Genomic DNA, 18,326 nt, shown 5'->3' with positions numbered 1-18,326 from the left:
ATAGTATGACTAGTCCACTAGATAGATTGAATCAATAGAGAATTTAGAGAAATGTGCCTTTGAAATGAAGTTGCATACCTTTATCTATAGATGGAGTTCAGACGCTACGAATAGAGCTGTCAAAATGGGTCAGCTCCGTCGGGCCAACCTGTCCCATGAAAAATTGAAGGGTTGGATTATGGTTTTATTGGCCCATTTGGAGGTGGGCTAAATGAGCCAACCCAAACGGACCACGGGTTGGGAAGGGGAGGGCAGGCCCGACCCGACAATTTTTGTAAAAAATAAAATTTGCACTTTTTTATAATTATTGGCATAAAAACACTTATTTTTAAATATTGTTTTTTTTTTAAATTTAAAATTAATATTTGATGTATTATTACCATCTATTTATATTATTTGGGTATATGATTTTTTATCAAAAATATAATAGTTAACATCAAAATTTTATATGATTTGTTTGATTGTGACATTTATTATTTGTTATTGTGTAACATTATTGATATATTTTTTCAATTCCAAATATTAATGTTGTTTTTTTTTTATTTTTGTATTATTTTATTTTTTAAAAAAATTGACGGGTTATCCCGCCTAACCCGCAACCCACGGCGGTACGAGTTGGGGTTTTAGTGACCTGTTTGAAGGCGGGCCTAAATGGGCCGCAGGGCGAGGCGGTACGTCTGACAACTCTAGGTACGAACTCGGGTTCGGATCTTTCGAACTCTGCATGCTTGACATGTATCTAAGTGTCCGAGTTCGAATGCTCCGAACTCCTCTTTTTGGACGTTCCGAACTATGCATGCAATGGATGAGTCACCGATGCATGGACAACTAACTGACAACTGGCTTCGGAAGCTCCGATCGGGACTTCGAACATTTCGATCTGCCACACGACCTACATATAATCATAAACTCATCGGCTTACTTGTCTGGTAGGGATCGGAGGTTTCGAACTGTCCCTTAGCTTTCGAACAAATCATGCATACTTCGTTGCTTTCGAAGTAGGAGAGTTCGGACCTTCCGAACTTGCCATACATCCGATCATACCAAAGGTCTATTTCGCTGCCTTTGAACTACACTTCGGTGGTTCCGAAGCCTAGAATTCACATTTTAATTCCACTAAATCCCTTGATTTGTTTAGTCAGTCACCCTTGACCATGTTCAACATCTCATTGACTTAAAATAAGATACAAGTTATTACAATAGCAATACATGTCAAACTTTTCAAATAGTGTAAGAAACTAAACATCAAACCTTTCAACCCATATAACAATTTAAACATCATATAATGATAAATGTCTGATATGGGCAATTGCACTCACACGTCGGAACAAAAAATCCAACACACTCTGTAAAATTTTCTATTCAATCCAATATTAAAATCAATTTATTGGCGATACATACACAACACTTAAATGAGAAGAGTGTTAAGTAGTCATGTTAATATTAATATATAACTAAACTTAAAAATAAAGTAATATCTGAAGATGTCATTTTTGTTTATATGTTTTTTTTTAATTTTTTTTTGGATCTTTTATTTTAAATTTTAATCTTCAACGCTATATTTAATTTGTTTGACAATTTCGACATCACGTGCAACAATTTGATATTGTGCTAATATAACTATACATGTCAATGTTTCATAAACATTCTCAATGAAAATCAACTAAATTACAAGAAATGAAAAGATACACGAGTAAAATTTAATAAAATAGAAAAACAAAATCACAAAGAAACACAATAAAAATTATCTGTGAATTAATATTAAATCAAGCAAATTTACTTTCGTATATGTAAAAAATTGAAGTAAAATATTATTATTATTTATTTTTATTTGGAATCGAAAAAGAATAAAAATCATTATTAAAGTATGCTATTACATCCATCCCGAACTCGAAGCCGATGCACAGTGCCGAGCTGTGCTTCCAACACGAACATAGAAACCACCCACACGGCTCTGACGTCATCCTCCGAAAACACGAATCGACTTGCTTTGCCCTTTGAATCCTCCGCGATCTGCCCATTCATTACCCGATTTGCTGCTAAAATCTTCCCGTTCAAATCGATTCGCTGCGCTCCTTGAAATGTGACCGTATGTAAATGGTGCAATCCGGGTGGTTTTGAATTTTGATTGATTGATTGACCCCTATTTGTTTTCTGAAATTTATGTTAGGGTTCTTGTAATCCCTCTCAATTTCGCCTAGTTACTTTGTGAATTACTCCTCGGGGGAAACGAGAAGCTGAGATCATTTCGCAGATCCGCTGTGCAATCATGGAAAAATTCGAGGCTTACTTTCAGATGGCGGACACGGATCGAGATGGTCGGATTAGCGGAAACGAGGCTGTTGCCTTCTTCAAAGCATCCAATCTACCCCAACGAGTTCTCGCACAGGTCCATCCGTTCATTTGCCATTTATTTCTGTGAAATAATCTATCACAGTCGTGGCGCCTCATTGATTCTGATCTCATCGTTCGCTGTTTACTTGTTACTTGCTGCTTTAGTAATTTTAAATTCACACTGACTTACTGCTATCTGAATTTTGTCAACCACGACATTTATCTTCATTTTCATCTCTGGTTACTTTTGAGGAACTATTTTCTGAAATTGTATTTACCATTTGAGGTAGATGGGCTAGTAAATTATCCACTGTGAAAACTATGGTTAATTCAAATTTGAGAACCAAGGCTTGTAGAAAAGGTTGGTTGGCGTTGCCTTTTATGTGAAATGTGGGGTCTCTTTTGTTCGTATTGTAATGAAATCCCGTATCTCAAATTGTTAGTTGTTACATATCAGCTCAAAGTTATATCTTTGACTGTGAGTAATGTGGTTTCATTCTGATGGGTTTGCTTCCTTTATGTTGCCTTACTTCAGCCATCCATCTGAGTTAGAACTCGGAGCTGGACGAATTGATTTTGGAGAATCATGCCCATCTGCTTCTGTTTTTTTTTAATGAACATCTGTCCCCATTTTATCTATCTTTTTCTATTTATCACTCTAGGCCCGTTAGGAGTTGTACAGATAAGGGTAATAGCCAGGAATTGGAGGTTGATAATTGTAATTGTAACTGTTATGTAAAAGGAATATACATAATGTTGAAGGTATTGAAGGGTTAATTGACTGGGGTTAAAGCACAAACTTCTAATTGAGAGAACTTCTTTTGCAACTTACAGAGGGAGGGAGGATGTGCTTGTAAGAAAGGAACCATGTCCGTTCCCTTTCTTCCCACACAAAGCTATTACCCTCTTATCTTTTCATGTGAGTTGAAGTTGTCAAATAATTCTCAAACTTTGGGCTATATAGTTTGTCCATAATGCCTGGGGACAGAGAGAGATTTCAAACACAAATTTATGATTTGAAAGGGCACTGCTTATTGTCTTTCATTATGTAGTCCTGGTTTTTGCCAGATTCTGTTGCGGTTTACTGCCCCACAGCTATTCCTTACTCTCTGATGTGATGCCAGTTGCCTAACATATTTTTTCATCTGCCGTACCAATAGTTCAACTGAATGAATTAGTAAAATGGTTTTAGGCTTTTAGCTCTTGCGAACACATTTACTATAGATTATTATGTAATCCTTTTATTCCTGCGGCATATGAATTGTGATCGCGGGTGGATGCCTGCATAGCTACAGCAGGGATTTGCCTATTTTTTGAGTGGTGGAGCTATTATAACTTTAACATAACTGTGACAATGAAATATTTAGGCCTAGATTCATTAAATTTTCTTGTGGTTCTTTGGATGTCTTCCTTTTGAGTATATTTTCTGTAGTTTGTTCCGTAACATTACTTCAGTGGGTTTTGTGCAGATATGGACATATGCTGATCAAAACAGAACTGGTTTCCTAGGTCGTTCGGAATTTTATAATGCTTTGAAACTTGTTACGGTGGCACAAAGTAAACGAGATTTGACCCCAGATATTGTGAAAGCTGCTTTATATGGTCCAGCTTCAGCTAAAATCCCTGCTCCGGAGATAAATCTTGCAGCTACTCCTAGTCCTCAGTCAAATTTGACGGCTGTTGCATCTCCTACGCAGCTGAGTGCCACTCCAATCTCTAATCAAGGTATTGGTGTGAGTGGTCCACGTGGATTTCAATCTCAGCAAGGCCAATTCGTGAGGCCACCTCAGCCCCCAGCTCCTAGTTATGGCTTCCAGTCTCAACCAGGCATTTCAAGCCAAGGATTGACTGGGTCAGGTTCTAGTTTTGTTCCTCATCGCCCTAGCTCCTCTGATTCATTTTCTGGTAGTACTAATGCTTACTCTGCTGGAATTTCCTCTCAAGTCTCTAACAGAAACCTAAGTTCTTCCACAACAGAGGGTGGATTTGGACCTATGTCATCTGCTGCACAATCAAAACCTTCAGAAATGACTGGGTTGGCGGAAACTTCTTCATCCAAGCCAAATGATACGGTTTTCTTGGGCCCCCAGGTTGGAAAGGAAGACTCAAAACAACATAAACCTTCTGGAAACGGCTTCTCTCCGGACTCAGTTTTTGGGGATGTGTTCTCGGTGACACCTTCTGAACCAAAGCAGAACCCCTCAGCTATTGCATATTCTGCTGGCAGCATGGCTGACTCGTCAGCTGGAACTCTACCTACTAAGCAAACTGTTGTTCCTCAGCCTCCAGCTATTCAAGCTCAACAATTCCAGTCCACAGGGAAAGCAAACCAACAAATCTCTGCTAAAAAACCCCCTGTACCTCCTGTTCCAGCTGGAAATCTTACTTCTGTTCAAACTCAGCCCCCATGGCCTAAGATTACTCCATCAGATGTTCAAAAGTACAGCAAGGTATTTGTGCAAGTCGACACTGACAGAGATGGGAAAATTACTGGTGAACAGGCGCGTAACTTATTCCTGAGTTGGAGGCTACCACGAGGTATGCTCTGCTTCATCAAAGTCCTATGATTTGGATTAGACTTTTTTCTGGTTTAGATTAGATTAGATTTTGGACTGGGTTACACCTTTTTCACATGACTGTTTCTTCATTATGTGAAGTTAACTGTTGATATTGAACCTGGAGAATAAATGCTTTTCAATAAAAAGTAGTGTTTGGTTTTTGATAAAATTGATTCTGAAGTGTTATATACTTTGATTTATGTTTTGATCAATTCATAAGAATAATTTTCCTGAAAATTTGTCATCTTTCTCATTCATTAGATGATATACCAAATTGTTTAAACATGTTAGTCTGTTATTTGGAAGAACCTCCATCAGTGCGGAATTTAACAAAATATTTATCATTCGAAAAATTATTTTAGACTTGTCCATCTGAGGTTATTTTGGGGCAAGATGACAAAGCTGTAATGAGTAAAAATGGCCTGGTTTACCTGCTACTTTGGTAGCGTATATTTTTGGTTAGGAAGTTATATATTTCTACATGAGCTTCGTCATGCTATTAACTAATTTTTTCGTGAAAAGCTACAACCTGCATGCTCAAGTGTTGTTGCAATTAATTCACTGATTGTAGTTTATTTAGCCATGCTGAAAGCTTTAAAAAAAATTGGCAGCGGACAGAATTATAGTTCAATAGCACATTGTAGAAAAAATGGATGTTCAAGATTGTGAGACCAGTAACAATAATAATGGGCTTGTAACAAGGAAAATTGACTCCTCTATTTATTCTCCAAATATCATGATTTTTATTGCCTAAGTTCCAAATTAATGTGAATTAGATTCATCATCATTTCACTCCTGACCCCTTTTATTTGAAAAGGAGAAGAATTCAGGGAGAAAATGTTTCAAATAACATGAATTTTTAAATTCCCTATGTTCGTCCTATCCTTTTCAATCTGTTATTTACTTCTGTATGGTGTCGATGTAAGATTATTATATTTCAAATTTTGAAAGCTAAAATTTAAATTTTATTGCTGGTAGCAACGAGGCTGAGTGCAATCCTGGTTCTTCACTTATAAACTTTCTGTTTTGTTAATTGACGCACTTTTTCATTATCTTACTTCTGTTGTTTTATTTGTTTTAATAGAGGTCTTAAAGCAGGTCTGGGACTTGTCTGACCAAGACAATGATAGCATGCTTTCTTTGAGGGAATTCTGCATTGCTCTCTATTTGATGGAACGGTATAGGGAAGGGCGGCCTATTCCAGCAGCGCTCCCCAATCTTATATTTGACGAGACATTGTCTGCCTCCAGTCAACCTGCTGCGTCATATGGCAATACATCTTGGAGACCTCCTGCTGGTTAATGTTTTACACGTCAAATCTTGAGCATTTATATATGAATCTTATTCACAACCCTTGATAAACTGGCATCTATAATCAGGCTTCCAACAACCCCCAGGGGCTAGGAATGCACGACCAATTTCTTCTGTTGGTGGAGGCAGGCCTCCTCGTCCAGGTCCTGTTCCCCAGCCTGATGCACCAGTCCAACAAAAGCCCAAAGTTCCCGATCTAGAGAAGCATCTTGTAGATCAACTCAGCACAGAGGAGCAGGATTCCCTGAATAAAAAGTTTGAGGAGGCAAAGAATGCAGAGAAACAGGTGATTGTTACTTCTTCCAGATATTCTGGACTCGCTTTCTCCTTTGCCATTCCATTATCATTCCTCCCTTTTTAGCTACTGAGTGACAATTCATACCATGATTTCAGGCTTTGATTCTACAACTTGATGATTTTGGGACTTTGGTATATCTATAATCTAGATATGGCATTGTAGGTCATGTGATATACTGATATATGTATATTTATAGAACCTTTTGATTGATGATCTATGACTGTTATTGATTTACTGTCAAAATGCATGCTTTACTAGTATAGTTAAAACATTGTGGGAAAGAAACCGCTAGTTAGCTTTGAAAGATAGTGGAATTTTGAATTTATCAAGCAAATGCTATGCATGTTATTATACATTACGAGTATATGGCGGTGGTCATAGTGGTTGTGTTTCCATCTTTCTTTTCTTTTCCTTGGATTGTGAAAGTAGCGTGGGATGTTGGTCAAGTAAATAATTTATGATACTTGTTTGCGGATATGTTCTCATCATGTCTTTGCCCGTTTCCATGGTGAATTCTTACTAATGTTCCAGAAGTAGATCAATATGATTACCTCGTGGTACTTTTTTCTCTTGGAGATGTATTGTCATCTTGGTGGCCTCATTGAGTTAGATTGCAAGTTGTTTCTCTTAGTCTTTGAGTTGACTGCAGTAATAAACTTTACCTGACTGTAAGGACTTCATCACAGAGCTTTTGTCAAGTTCTGATATCACAATTGCGAATCATGTAGATATTTGATAAATGGAATTCACTTTTCGAATTAAACTCAGAAAATCAGAGGAATCAAACCGTAGCCCTTCAAAAATAAACTCAAACATTGCATGTTTGGCGTGAAGTGTTAGACTAGTCCCTTGAGTGTTTTATCACGAGGATGATTTTTGCAGTATATCTCTATTGCTCTATCTATGCATCGTTCCATGAATTTAGGCTTTAAATCTGTATCTTTCACAGGCTATACCATAGGATGCTCCGAGACTAGTTCTTGAGTTAATTATCTAATCCATTTAGTTCCTATCCGAGGCATTAGTTTCTTTCCAGTAGTTGAATTTACTTGTCCCATCAGACCAAATGATCTACAAACTAAGAGACACGAATAGGCTCGCAGTCTGAAGTTTTATTTTATGATCTTATTCTTGATTTTTGAACTTCGTACTGTTGTTTTGGATAACTAGTTTGTACATTTCTTAGGTCGCCCAGTGTAGCTGATTCTCACGAGAGTAATGCGAAGAGAATTCATTGTCTATTTTCAGAAGCTGTGTCGTGTTTTTACTTTCCTTTCGCTTGCATGTTGATCTTTCTTTGGTCATAATTATTGGGTGTCAATGTAGAGGATGATCAACATTTTCAAGGCTGAGTTTTGGAGGCGTATAGCTTATCTATCATTTTGTGCTTTCGTTTTGTCTGTATTATTGTAAGCAGTAAGGTATGCCTGGACTCAAATGATATAAAAATTCATTTTGATGCTGATGCTAAGGTTTTCCCACTCTTTGTACCCGACAGGACTATAGATCTGTCGTGGTGAAAACTATAAAGCGCAATTTGGATAATGGCCTTGTGACCCTGTTCTGGGCCTGCTTCGTCCAGTCTGTGTATTGATAGGTTATGTGCATTATTATGGATGTTGAGTTGAATTAATCGTTAATTCTTATTTGTGTAGTTCCATGAATTTACGTTGAGTTAAATGTCTGCTGTTAAACTGATGATAAAATATCCAGTTTGTATCTTCCAGTAGGATTACGTATCCCTACAGTTTTGGCGTATGCCTATACTAGTTTAAAGAGAAGAAAATGAAATAAAAATCACTCTCTTCATGTCTCCATGAACCTTTGCTTATTCAGTTTCTTTTCATCATTTTTATTGCAGGTAGCAGATTTGGAAAAAGATATTTTAGAAGCTAAACAGAAAATTCAGTATTATCAAACCAAGATGCAAGAACTTGTGAGTTTTCTTAATATCAGTTGCACAATGATAATGTTGGCTCAATCTGATGCAGGGAGCCACTATTGAATCTTCTGATGACCTTGGTCAGATTTACAAGTTCTCTTATACCTGTCTTGATTTTGAGTTTCAAAAATAAGATATACCATGTTACGTTAATCAAGTTTTCAAGCCAAAAATTCTTTTCTAGGATGTGACTAGCTATATACATTGGGAAGATGAAAAATTTCCATTGAAAATGCATCATACACGGGCTTTTTTAATGCTGCCATTTTCTGCTAGATACTGTACAAAAGCAGATGCGATAATCGTTTGAATGAGATCACCGAGAAAGTTGTAGCTGACAAAAAAGAGGTATTGCTTTTAAAGACGATGTACTTTTCCCTGTGATGACTGATACTTGTTGGACCCAATTAACTGAACCTTTCTCTAGGCTGACTCATTAGCAAGGAAATATGAAGAAAAATACAAACAGGTTGGTGACGTGGCATCTAAATTAACCATTGAAGAAGCTACATTTCGTGATATTCAGGTATTTTTGACCCTTTATGTTATGTCTTGCAAGCTTTCCATGCTTTTTGAATGTTTAATTTAAAAATGTCAGTTTGATAACTGTGTGTAGGATAAAAAAATGGAACTATACCGAACAATTGTCAAATTGGAACAAGATAATGCTGATGGTATTCAGGTAATATACCTTTTGTTAGTTTCATCAAAATGAGAATGAATTTTTTCAGAGTCTGAAATGTGTGGCTACAGGAACGAGTAAATCAAATCCAGTCAGATCTCGAGGAACTGGTGAAAGCCTTGAATGAACGGTGCAAAACTTATGGGTTGCGTGGAAAACCAACCTCACTCGTTGAGCTTCCATTTGGTATGTCTCGTTAAGGGCAGACTGGATCGTATCTGATTTTCTCCACCATCGGTCATAATTGAAATATTAGGAGTGCCACTTTTCATGTGTCACTAATCGTAGGTGTTAATCAGGTTGTTGATGAAATATGTGTTGAATCCTGTAACACCGTTTCTGTTTATCTGGTTATTATGATATCCTAAATTAAAGTATTCAGGAGTCAAAGAATAGTATATTCCATTGAAATGATAATATATCTTGTGAAGGATTCTATCAACAGATTCTGATTTAATGCTTATATTGTGAAGGATGCTATCAATGGATTCTGGTTTAATGCTTGTCTCGGTTGAATTTCTCTTACAGGTTGGCAACCTGGCATTGAAGGAACAGCTGCTGATTGGGATGATGTCTGGGATAAGTTTGAAGATGAAGGTACTCTTTTAGTGCTCTATACAGTCATATTTTGAACATGTTAAACATATCTGTGGCAGTTTGGCATTTATTCATTTGTCACCTAACCTTCTTTTTTGATCCAGGATTCCAATATGTCAAAGAGCTTACGCTTGATGTGGAAAATGTGATTGCACCTCCCAAACCAAAATTTGCATTGATTAGAGAGAAAGTTACTCCATATGATAATAGTGGTTCCACAAAGTCACCATCTAAAGACGATAAAAAATCAGACGTGCATGATTCTGGGGAGAGATTAGCTCAGAGTGAGAGGCCAAACAATCAAAACTTGGAGCAACCAGTAAGAAGTCCACCAGACAGTCCATCTGGAAGTGCATTTGATAGCCCATCACACAAATTGCCAGAACTGAAACTGATGAAGGATGTAAATATAAATGGCTCGCCACATGGATTTGACACCCCAGGGTAACTCATAATGTTTTTCCTAGTTAACGTAGATTTTTCAGCTTTTTACATATTTCTACTTGAATACTTTGAGTGACCTTCTAGAGCTGAACTCTATACAAAGTTGTTTTGATCTGCTAAAACTGTTGCGGGCATTTTTTCTATACTTGCAGTGGATATGGTAGAGCTGAATCTGTACTTTCTGGGGAGAAAGGTTTTGATGAGCCAGGTTGGGGTTCTTTTGATTCCCATTATGATACTGTTGCAGCATGGGATTTCAACCCTGGCACTCCCAAGGTATTTATTCAATTAAAAGTGCTTTGATTTCCAGTTGGTCTTTCTTTAAATAGTTCCCTTATTCAAATGCTGCTGCTCACTGAACTTTGTCTCCATACTGTTCCAATCCAGGATTCTGACCTTGAGAGACGTAGTGAAAGTTCTTTATTTGGTCCCGATGACTGGGCATTAAACCCAATAAGAACTGGATCTAGGACAGTTGACTCGACTCCAACTCAGGGTCCATTCTTTGATTCTGTTCCTAGCACTCCACTCTATAACTCTGCCAGCATATTAAATCCAATTAGAACTGGGTCTACAGGCATGGACACTCCAAAGCAGGGTCCATTTTTTGATTCAGTTCCGAGCACACCACTCTATAATTCTGCAAGCTCCCCACACGGGGACATGTTTTCCAGGAATACTCTATTTGCCGATTCAGTTCCAAGCACACCAATGTACAATTTTAACACTTCTCCTAAAGGGTTCAGCGAAGCTTCTGAAGAGCCATATTCATTCAACAGTTTCTCAAGATTCGATTCCTTCAACATGAGCGACAGTGGTCCTTTTGGTTCTCGTGAGTCTTTGACAAGATTTGATTCAATGCGAAGCACTAGAGATTCTGACTTTGATCAAGGATACTTTCCACCCCAAGAAAACTCCTTCGCAAGATTTGATTCATTCCGGAGCACGGCAGATTCTGATTATAACTTTGGCTCGTTACCTCAAAGAGACACGTTTACTAGATTTGATTCCATGCGGAGTACTCGGGATTCTGACTATGGTCACGGTTTCCCTTCGTTTGATGATGCTGCAGATCCTTTCGGGTCTAACGAGCCTTTTAGGACATCTCTTGAGGGTCAAACACCGAAGAAAGATTCAGATAGTTGGAAAGCATTTTAGTGTTGCAATTTTGTCGTTCTTTCCCCTCCCCCTCTAGAGCTTGTTTCTTGGATTACTGTTTCAGATGAGGCAGTTTGCTTCTTCAATTTGTGTTCATTTTTCCTTCTATGTTTTTACCACTTGGTTTCTTTTTCCCTCGGATAATTTTTTCGTTTGTTGATAAATAGTATAATATATTATTCATTATTATGAACTTGTTCGATTGTAAAATTTGTGTGACATTATGATGGGACCTCTGTATGTTGGTGTTTGAGATGGTTTGTTCATTCACTCCTGCTACTGTATTTATTTCGTATAGTAAACTTGAGGGTTGCAATCTCGGATTGGTTTCAGATATTCTTTTCCGTTCGGCTGCCCAAAGGTTCGGTTGCAATTTTCCTTTCATCAATTCTGCTCTGTTGCGTGAGCATTGCTGGATCCATGAAGCACATTTATTTAATCATTTTTATTAGAGCTTAATTTCTTTAATGACCAGGACAATAGGAACCGTTTTTTTTATTTATGACATTCGTTCAAAAGTAAAAATAATAATAATAATAATACAAAGATTAAACAAATGAAAGAAATTGAAAATGTTGCATTTCAAAATCATGATCAAATAAAAGTTATTTAGTTAATGGTTAAATAATTTGACAATTAGGAATTCATGGTTATAATAGACAAAGGTTAGAATTCATGGTTATAATAATACTGATATGATAATTATATAAAGCTTTTTATAATCCATCAATATTTGAATGTCATGTGACTATTCTCTGACAGTTAACTTTTGTCACAATTGCTAAAAGATCCTTAATTTTGACAATGATGGACCTTTTCCAACAATGACACATTTGAAGGATTTCCCAGTCCGTTACTACACTTTCTCAGTACAACTTAGAGAAATTCATTAACTCAAGCGTTAATGAGAACCTCTCTCTACAAGGAAGCCTGCTCGCAATCCATGAGCACTCGAATAAAATTCAAACCCAATAATTTGCAGAGCCATAAAAATCTTAAATCAACAAGGATTCATCCAAATGCGCGGCTTCAGCTGTAATAAATGACACTTTAAAAACAAGAATGTGCAACTAAAGATGACCAGGAACCTAGTATTCCACTTCAAAATTTAGCTGGATTCAAAGGCTGCAACAAGTGAAACCGGCAGAACCCACAGAAGGAAATCACCCATTTTTCCGAGTCTTTCAACAACCCGTAATGCGTAATCAAGCCAGAGTATTTCATGAACAAGGCAAAAAATTCATATAGAAACAAAACAAGACTAGCAAGGCGAAGAATGTACACTCTGAATCTTAAAAGCACATCATATCAGTACAATTCTTATAACCAACCAAACTACCTGAATCTAGTTTGAAAAAAGTAGAAGCAACCTTGTATTGTATTGGAGTAGTGTTTGAGATTAATTCTAGGAAAAGCTTCACAGCTTTTTCTTCGCAAAACTGAGCAAACAGCTTCATACACTTTTAGAAGAGATCACTTTGGCTTTAGATTAAGTTCACGTTGATGACCGAACAAACTAAGGGATGCAAGTTTTTCATCTCAAATCAAAACATTCTATGAAGAAAATCTAACTGACCACAAAACCGAATTCCATTATCGAATAGCTTATTCGGGAGACAAACAAGTCTTAGAAATGGGAAGCGGGATGCTTATAGTGGTCTTAGGGATGACGATGAATAGCCTTTCAGAATAACTAACACAAACTATCAAATGAACAAAGTTTCAGTTTTGCTAATTCTATGATCCCTGTTTTGGCATCTATATCATTTTTCTTTGAATATGCCTATCCCATTGTAACCCCAAAGAATTACTTTTCCACCACTTCAGAATCCATGATTTGGCTGCAAAATCTATACAAAGAAAACAACCTACACGCTGCAAGAAACACACACACACATAAACACCAAAAAAACTAGTAAAGTTCAAATCTTTTTGGGCACCCATTTTAGCTAATTCTGAAACAAAAATTGAAATCCCAACAAGATTCTTAACCAATAGTCATTTATAAAAAATGGGCCAAATTAAGAATATAAGAAGCAAAACTAAATAACTGGAAACACGTATTGAAAATCAATCGAGCTCCTTCTGAACTTTAATCCCCATGGAATTCGCAGTCCCGATAATCGACCTAGAAATTGCTTCCAGCGACATGTACTGACAGTAGGGATCGCTCTGCTTGATCTTAGCGATCTCGTATACGTGCTTCAGGGTGATCGTAGAGGCGCTCACGTGACCGGGGCGGCTGCTGCCGCTTTCGATTCCAGCCGCCTTCTTCAGGTACCACGTGACTGAGGGGGATTTGACGGTGAACTCGAAAGTGTTGTCTTGGAAAGCAGTAATGGTGACGGCCATGGGAGTTTCGGGCTTGTATTTCTGGGTCCTGGCATTGAAGTCTTTGCAGAAGGACATCAGATTCAGCCTGTATTGACCTAGCGCCGGCCCTACTGGCGGAGCTGGTTTTGCTCCGCCTGCGGGCACGGTGAGTCGGATGGTTGCCACCACCGGCCGCCGGGTCAGAATCTCTTTCAGCGTAGACATCGTCAGAATCCCAGCGGGCACAGTGAAAGACTATCCGAATGGGTTCCAATCTTTGGGCCTTGTTTTGGACTTTATTTCCTTTTTTGAATTTTTTTTTATTTCTTCTCTTAGCTTTTATCCACGCATATTTATCGTGATCGATTTAATCTATTTATATAATAAAATTTAATATTTTTTTATTGATTAAGTCGAATAAAAACTCCTGTAAAACGATATCATAAGAGCTCATGTATGTGTGTGTATTTTTAATAATTATTGATTATTAATTAAAATCGTTAATAAATTTGTCCTTCAATAATTTATTTTTTCAACAAAATAACCTATTTTAGTTGGAAAAGAATTTGTTACAATTGTATGATACAATTACAGAGCAAACAATTGGCTTAAGATTTAGCTGATGAAAAGACTACAACTAATGGAATGATACATTATTAGCTGTGAATTTAAACAATCTACTCATGTATACACTGAATCCCCGGTTTCAACATGGGGATTCATGGTACCAGGGGCGTAGCCAGAAATTTTTTTTATCCTGGGCTGATAAACATGTATAGCATCTATTTCATTGACAGGATATTGTCATATTAGAGTACGCATTGCCGGATCTAGTTGAACATAAATACTAACATTAATATCAACTCTTTCACTCTTTGATACTTAGCGGGGTGTTCATCATGGTTTGAGATCTCATCATTACTTGGAGAATATTTCTTACAAATCGATGTGCTAGCTTTTGGTTTTAAAAAAATGAAAACATAGTTTTGTTTTACTCTAAAATCACAACTACTGTACAAAATTTAATAGGGACTAGCCAACTAGCTCTAAATGGTTATTTAGTTGTCAATTGTGTAAGAACACAAGAGAGCTTGAATAATATTTTGTGTATTGCTTTCAAATTTGGTGGTTTACAAATGAGGGCTTGCACCCTTTTATAGTTGAGCTTCATACAATCTACACGATTATAGATCCTTCCTTCTACATAATTCTATACAAGTTACATGTATATACAAGTATATTCTACAGAGTTATACACATGTCTATGACACGATTAATGTAGAAACTTTTAGAATTTATACAACATCTACCATGTTCTAGAATCCAACCATTCATGTGGAATTAGCGAGAGAAAGAGATAAATATTTTAGTAACTCAAAAATTCATAGCTTAATTACAATTTGCTTACTTGGATTGAGATTATGTGAAAGTTAAAAAATACTCAATTTCACATCTCAAACATTTCATCGAACAACTTGAAAACAATATCGTGCTTTTTTCTTTTAAAAATCAGAATACACAATCGGGTACTAAATAATTAATATGCAGGTGTTTTTATATAACTTTAACATTTTATGTAGTTTTCTTATTTCACTAATTGAATCTTCTTATCATATTCTGCTCTGATTGATGATTTTATAGATCTAAATCTTTAGTTTGTAATTTAAATAAATCTCAATTTCAATAGCATATTTTATGATTTCATCAATAATTAAAAAATCTAACAATATGTGGGCCGAAGAAAAAAAAACATAAAAAAAGAGCAATAGGCTAGATCAAATATTAAAGTTGGTATGTGTTAATATAATGCTTGGAGTGGGTTGGCCAAATGTTGAAGTGGACTGGACCAAATTTTGCTAACATTAAATATCACTATACTTAATAATAATAATAAAAATTAAGCCAGGGCTAGAGCCCACCCCAGCCTTTGGGGTGGCTCCGCCTCTGCATGGTACTTACTACTCTGCAAATCTAATAGTTTTTTAAAAAATAAAACCATATGTAACAAAATTTCTTTCACCTGTGGTGCCTCCATTTGTTTCAAACATCATTCAGTACACCCTTTAAAAGATCAAGCCCTTCAGCTGATATGCTCCTCCTCTTCTGAGATTTAGGAATCTCGATACGAGGTGGTGGATCGGGTGAGAAACAGACCACAACCACCGTGAGATTATCGCATGTGTTGCGATTGAGTGCCTCACAGACAAGTTCTCGGGAACACTTCCCAGGATCATTATGCATCATCAGCGCCTTCCTTACCACGGTTACAGCATATTGGCTACTCATGACGTCCCATAGACCGTCACAGCCAATTATCAAGAATTCGTCTTCTTCGGTTAAGTTAACCTCTTGTATCTCCGGTTCTGAGCTTAAGGGGCATTTTGTACCTTTAGCACCTTTCATATGCCAGTCACCCAAAGCTCGTGCCACCGATAGTTGGCCGTTGAGATAGCCATCATAGATAACTCCTCCTAGCTTTTCGATTCTAAGTTTTTCGGATGTACAGTTGGGCTTGTGATCTTTCGACAATTCTATTGCTCTCCCTCTTCTCCCAAGAACTGCTCGAGAATCCCCAGCATTAGCAATTACCATGGTCCTGATTGTGACAGAACAAACAATGGAGGTGCAAGGATCAATACAATTTTGTGGACAAGTCATTTGAATGGCTAAAAATATACTGTCATATTTTAAGGTTGCAACAAATTAGATCTACGACAATGTCAGTAACACAAGCTTGATTCATTACCTTCCTAACATAATAGCAGTCAGAGCGGTCGTCCCGGATGAGCGATCAATGTTATTGGCATCTGCCAATGCGTTGTCTGCTTTCACAAAAGCATTCTTGATTGCTCTATCAACCCCATCCGGGAAATGTAAGTCCTCCATGATGAAGTTAAGAATGTTTTTTCTAGCAAAAGACGCAGCACCAACGCCGCCATGACCATCAAAAACCTGAAGATCAACTAACCACGATGTAAAAATTGTTGAAGTAATAATTATCATATGACATGGATTTGGTGGTTTTTCTTTGAGCTTATTTTCCTCCATGTTATAAGAGTCGATCACTCCCTTTTCTTTTCAATCAAGGAACGTTTCACCTAAACATTTGTGATTGAACGCATAAACAAGACTGTTGAAGTTGACATAATAAATTGAGATAGATATGAATAGGGCTTGGTGAACTTGTTCAAAAATGATTTTGGTTATTCCTCAGGAATTATTTATAGTGAATTTATACAAGGTTTCTCCATTTAACATGAAGAACTAATGTAAGCTAAAAATAAGTTCATACCCCGTAAAATGCTCCAGGCGAAGGAAAACCATTAGCAGTACCAAGATGTTCATGTAGGTTATCTACACAGATGTACTCATCCTCCATAAATGTCTTTGGCCCTATCTCAGAGCAGCTTCCTGAACGATACATCGGTAGAAACACAGAAGCCTTCCCTGGTGGTGACTTTAAACCAATTTCAGTTGTTTGTTTCTAAAAACATTCAAATAAATCAAAATTCAGTCCATTTGGTGATGCTGGACAAAAATGCTTCAGCATATAAAATCTTACAACAAATCAAGCAAGCCTAATCTCAAACAGAGTATAATCCAGCTAATCTAAACTCCAAATATACCGAAATCTACTTGTGTATGTAGAAGTAAAAAGACTTTTTAACATTATCATACAAGATCATAATTAATCCAAAAAAGAAACCTAGTCGCAAATAATACTTGCAATTGGATTTGATTGAAAATATCAAACCCAATGACTGAGAAGCAATCCAACGAGAAGCGAATTCCATCAGATCCCAAATCTATTTTCTTCGACATCAATCCAAATAACAAAGACAACCCACATTTCAAAACAAAAATCTGCCTTCGAAATCAAGTACTTACATACCAATGAAATGGTATTGGCCAAAGTTTCATGGCTGATGCAATGCCTCATCACAGGTGGCAGTGCTACTTTGGCTTGGCTGCCTTCATCATGATTGTTCTTTTCAAAATTTGTCATCTTTTGATTTTCTTTGCAAAACCCATTTTCTAACTTAGCTTGACAAGATGATGAGTCACTTCCCCCAGCCATTTAATGTTTTTTTCTTCAACCCCAGAAAGTTAAAACTATCCCACAATAACAACATACATCCTGAATATTTTCTAAACTTTCCAACTTAATTTTTATTTCTTCTTAACTGGTACTAGCAATACAACAACCCCCATTCTTGTGATTTCATTTCACAAAGAATTCATTCATTATATCAGGTTTAAAGAAGAACCATGAATGCACAAGATTACGCAAACCAGATACATGTAAAAATATCCCAGAAGAAAATAATCAGTTTTGTGTACAAAGTTTTAAAAAAAAAAAAAAATTACAAACCGCATGCGCCAAGAAAGAAGCTGAATAAGACTGTATGAGAAGTTGAAAGAGAAAACTATCATCCAAAAAAACAGGAGAGGAGAAAATGAAACCAAAGAATGGTAGTAGGAGAGGGAAGGCCTGAGAATGGCAAATACTGCTTGCGCGGCCACGTTTATAGGGAGACTCGATCGATTAAATGAATCCTTAATCGTTTGGTTTGTTTGATAAAATAAATAATTTATAGATAAGTAATATAATATAAATTAAAAATAAATAAAAAAAATTGTTAATATATTATTTGATTTGATGAATATATTATAATTTATTTGATTTAA

General features: G+C 36.7%; 3 protein-coding genes across 3 annotated transcripts; 1 reads left to right on the top strand and 2 right to left on the bottom strand.

The window, feature by feature from the left end:
• Positions 1-1,890: 1,890 nt before the first annotated feature.
• On the top strand, positions 1,891-11,658 carry LOC140886420 (uncharacterized). Its single transcript, XM_073292998.1, has 14 exons — positions 1,891-2,089; positions 2,171-2,389; positions 3,804-4,872; positions 5,977-6,189; positions 6,272-6,489; positions 8,363-8,437; positions 8,720-8,791; positions 8,871-8,969; positions 9,060-9,125; positions 9,197-9,311; positions 9,654-9,722; positions 9,827-10,166; positions 10,319-10,442; positions 10,554-11,658. Exons 2-14 carry the CDS (start codon positions 2,270-2,272, stop codon positions 11,322-11,324), a joined length of 3,351 nt encoding a protein of 1,116 aa, XP_073149099.1. The 5' UTR covers positions 1,891-2,089; positions 2,171-2,269; the 3' UTR covers positions 11,325-11,658.
• A 1,582-nt stretch (positions 11,659-13,240) lies between these two features.
• LOC140892795 (uncharacterized) lies at positions 13,241-13,936 on the bottom strand. Its single transcript, XM_073301798.1, has one exon. It carries the CDS (start codon positions 13,860-13,862, stop codon positions 13,395-13,397), a length of 468 nt encoding a protein of 155 aa, XP_073157899.1. The 5' UTR covers positions 13,863-13,936; the 3' UTR covers positions 13,241-13,394.
• Positions 13,937-15,579: 1,643 nt separating this feature from the next.
• Positions 15,580-18,091, bottom strand: LOC140892700 (probable protein phosphatase 2C 47). Its single transcript, XM_073301662.1, has 4 exons — positions 18,010-18,091; positions 16,930-17,121; positions 16,384-16,589; positions 15,580-16,233 (listed from the first exon to the last, which is right to left on the bottom strand). Exons 2-4 carry the CDS (start codon positions 17,059-17,061, stop codon positions 15,678-15,680), a joined length of 894 nt encoding a protein of 297 aa, XP_073157763.1. The 5' UTR covers positions 17,062-17,121; positions 18,010-18,091; the 3' UTR covers positions 15,580-15,677.
• Positions 18,092-18,326: the final 235 nt, after the last annotated feature.

This window comes from Henckelia pumila, chromosome 3 (assembly GCF_033568475.1).
Source record: "Henckelia pumila isolate YLH828 chromosome 3, ASM3356847v2, whole genome shotgun sequence".
NCBI lineage: Eukaryota > Viridiplantae > Streptophyta > Magnoliopsida > Lamiales > Gesneriaceae > Henckelia > Henckelia pumila.
This window is presented reverse-complemented; position numbering and strand designations above follow the sequence as displayed.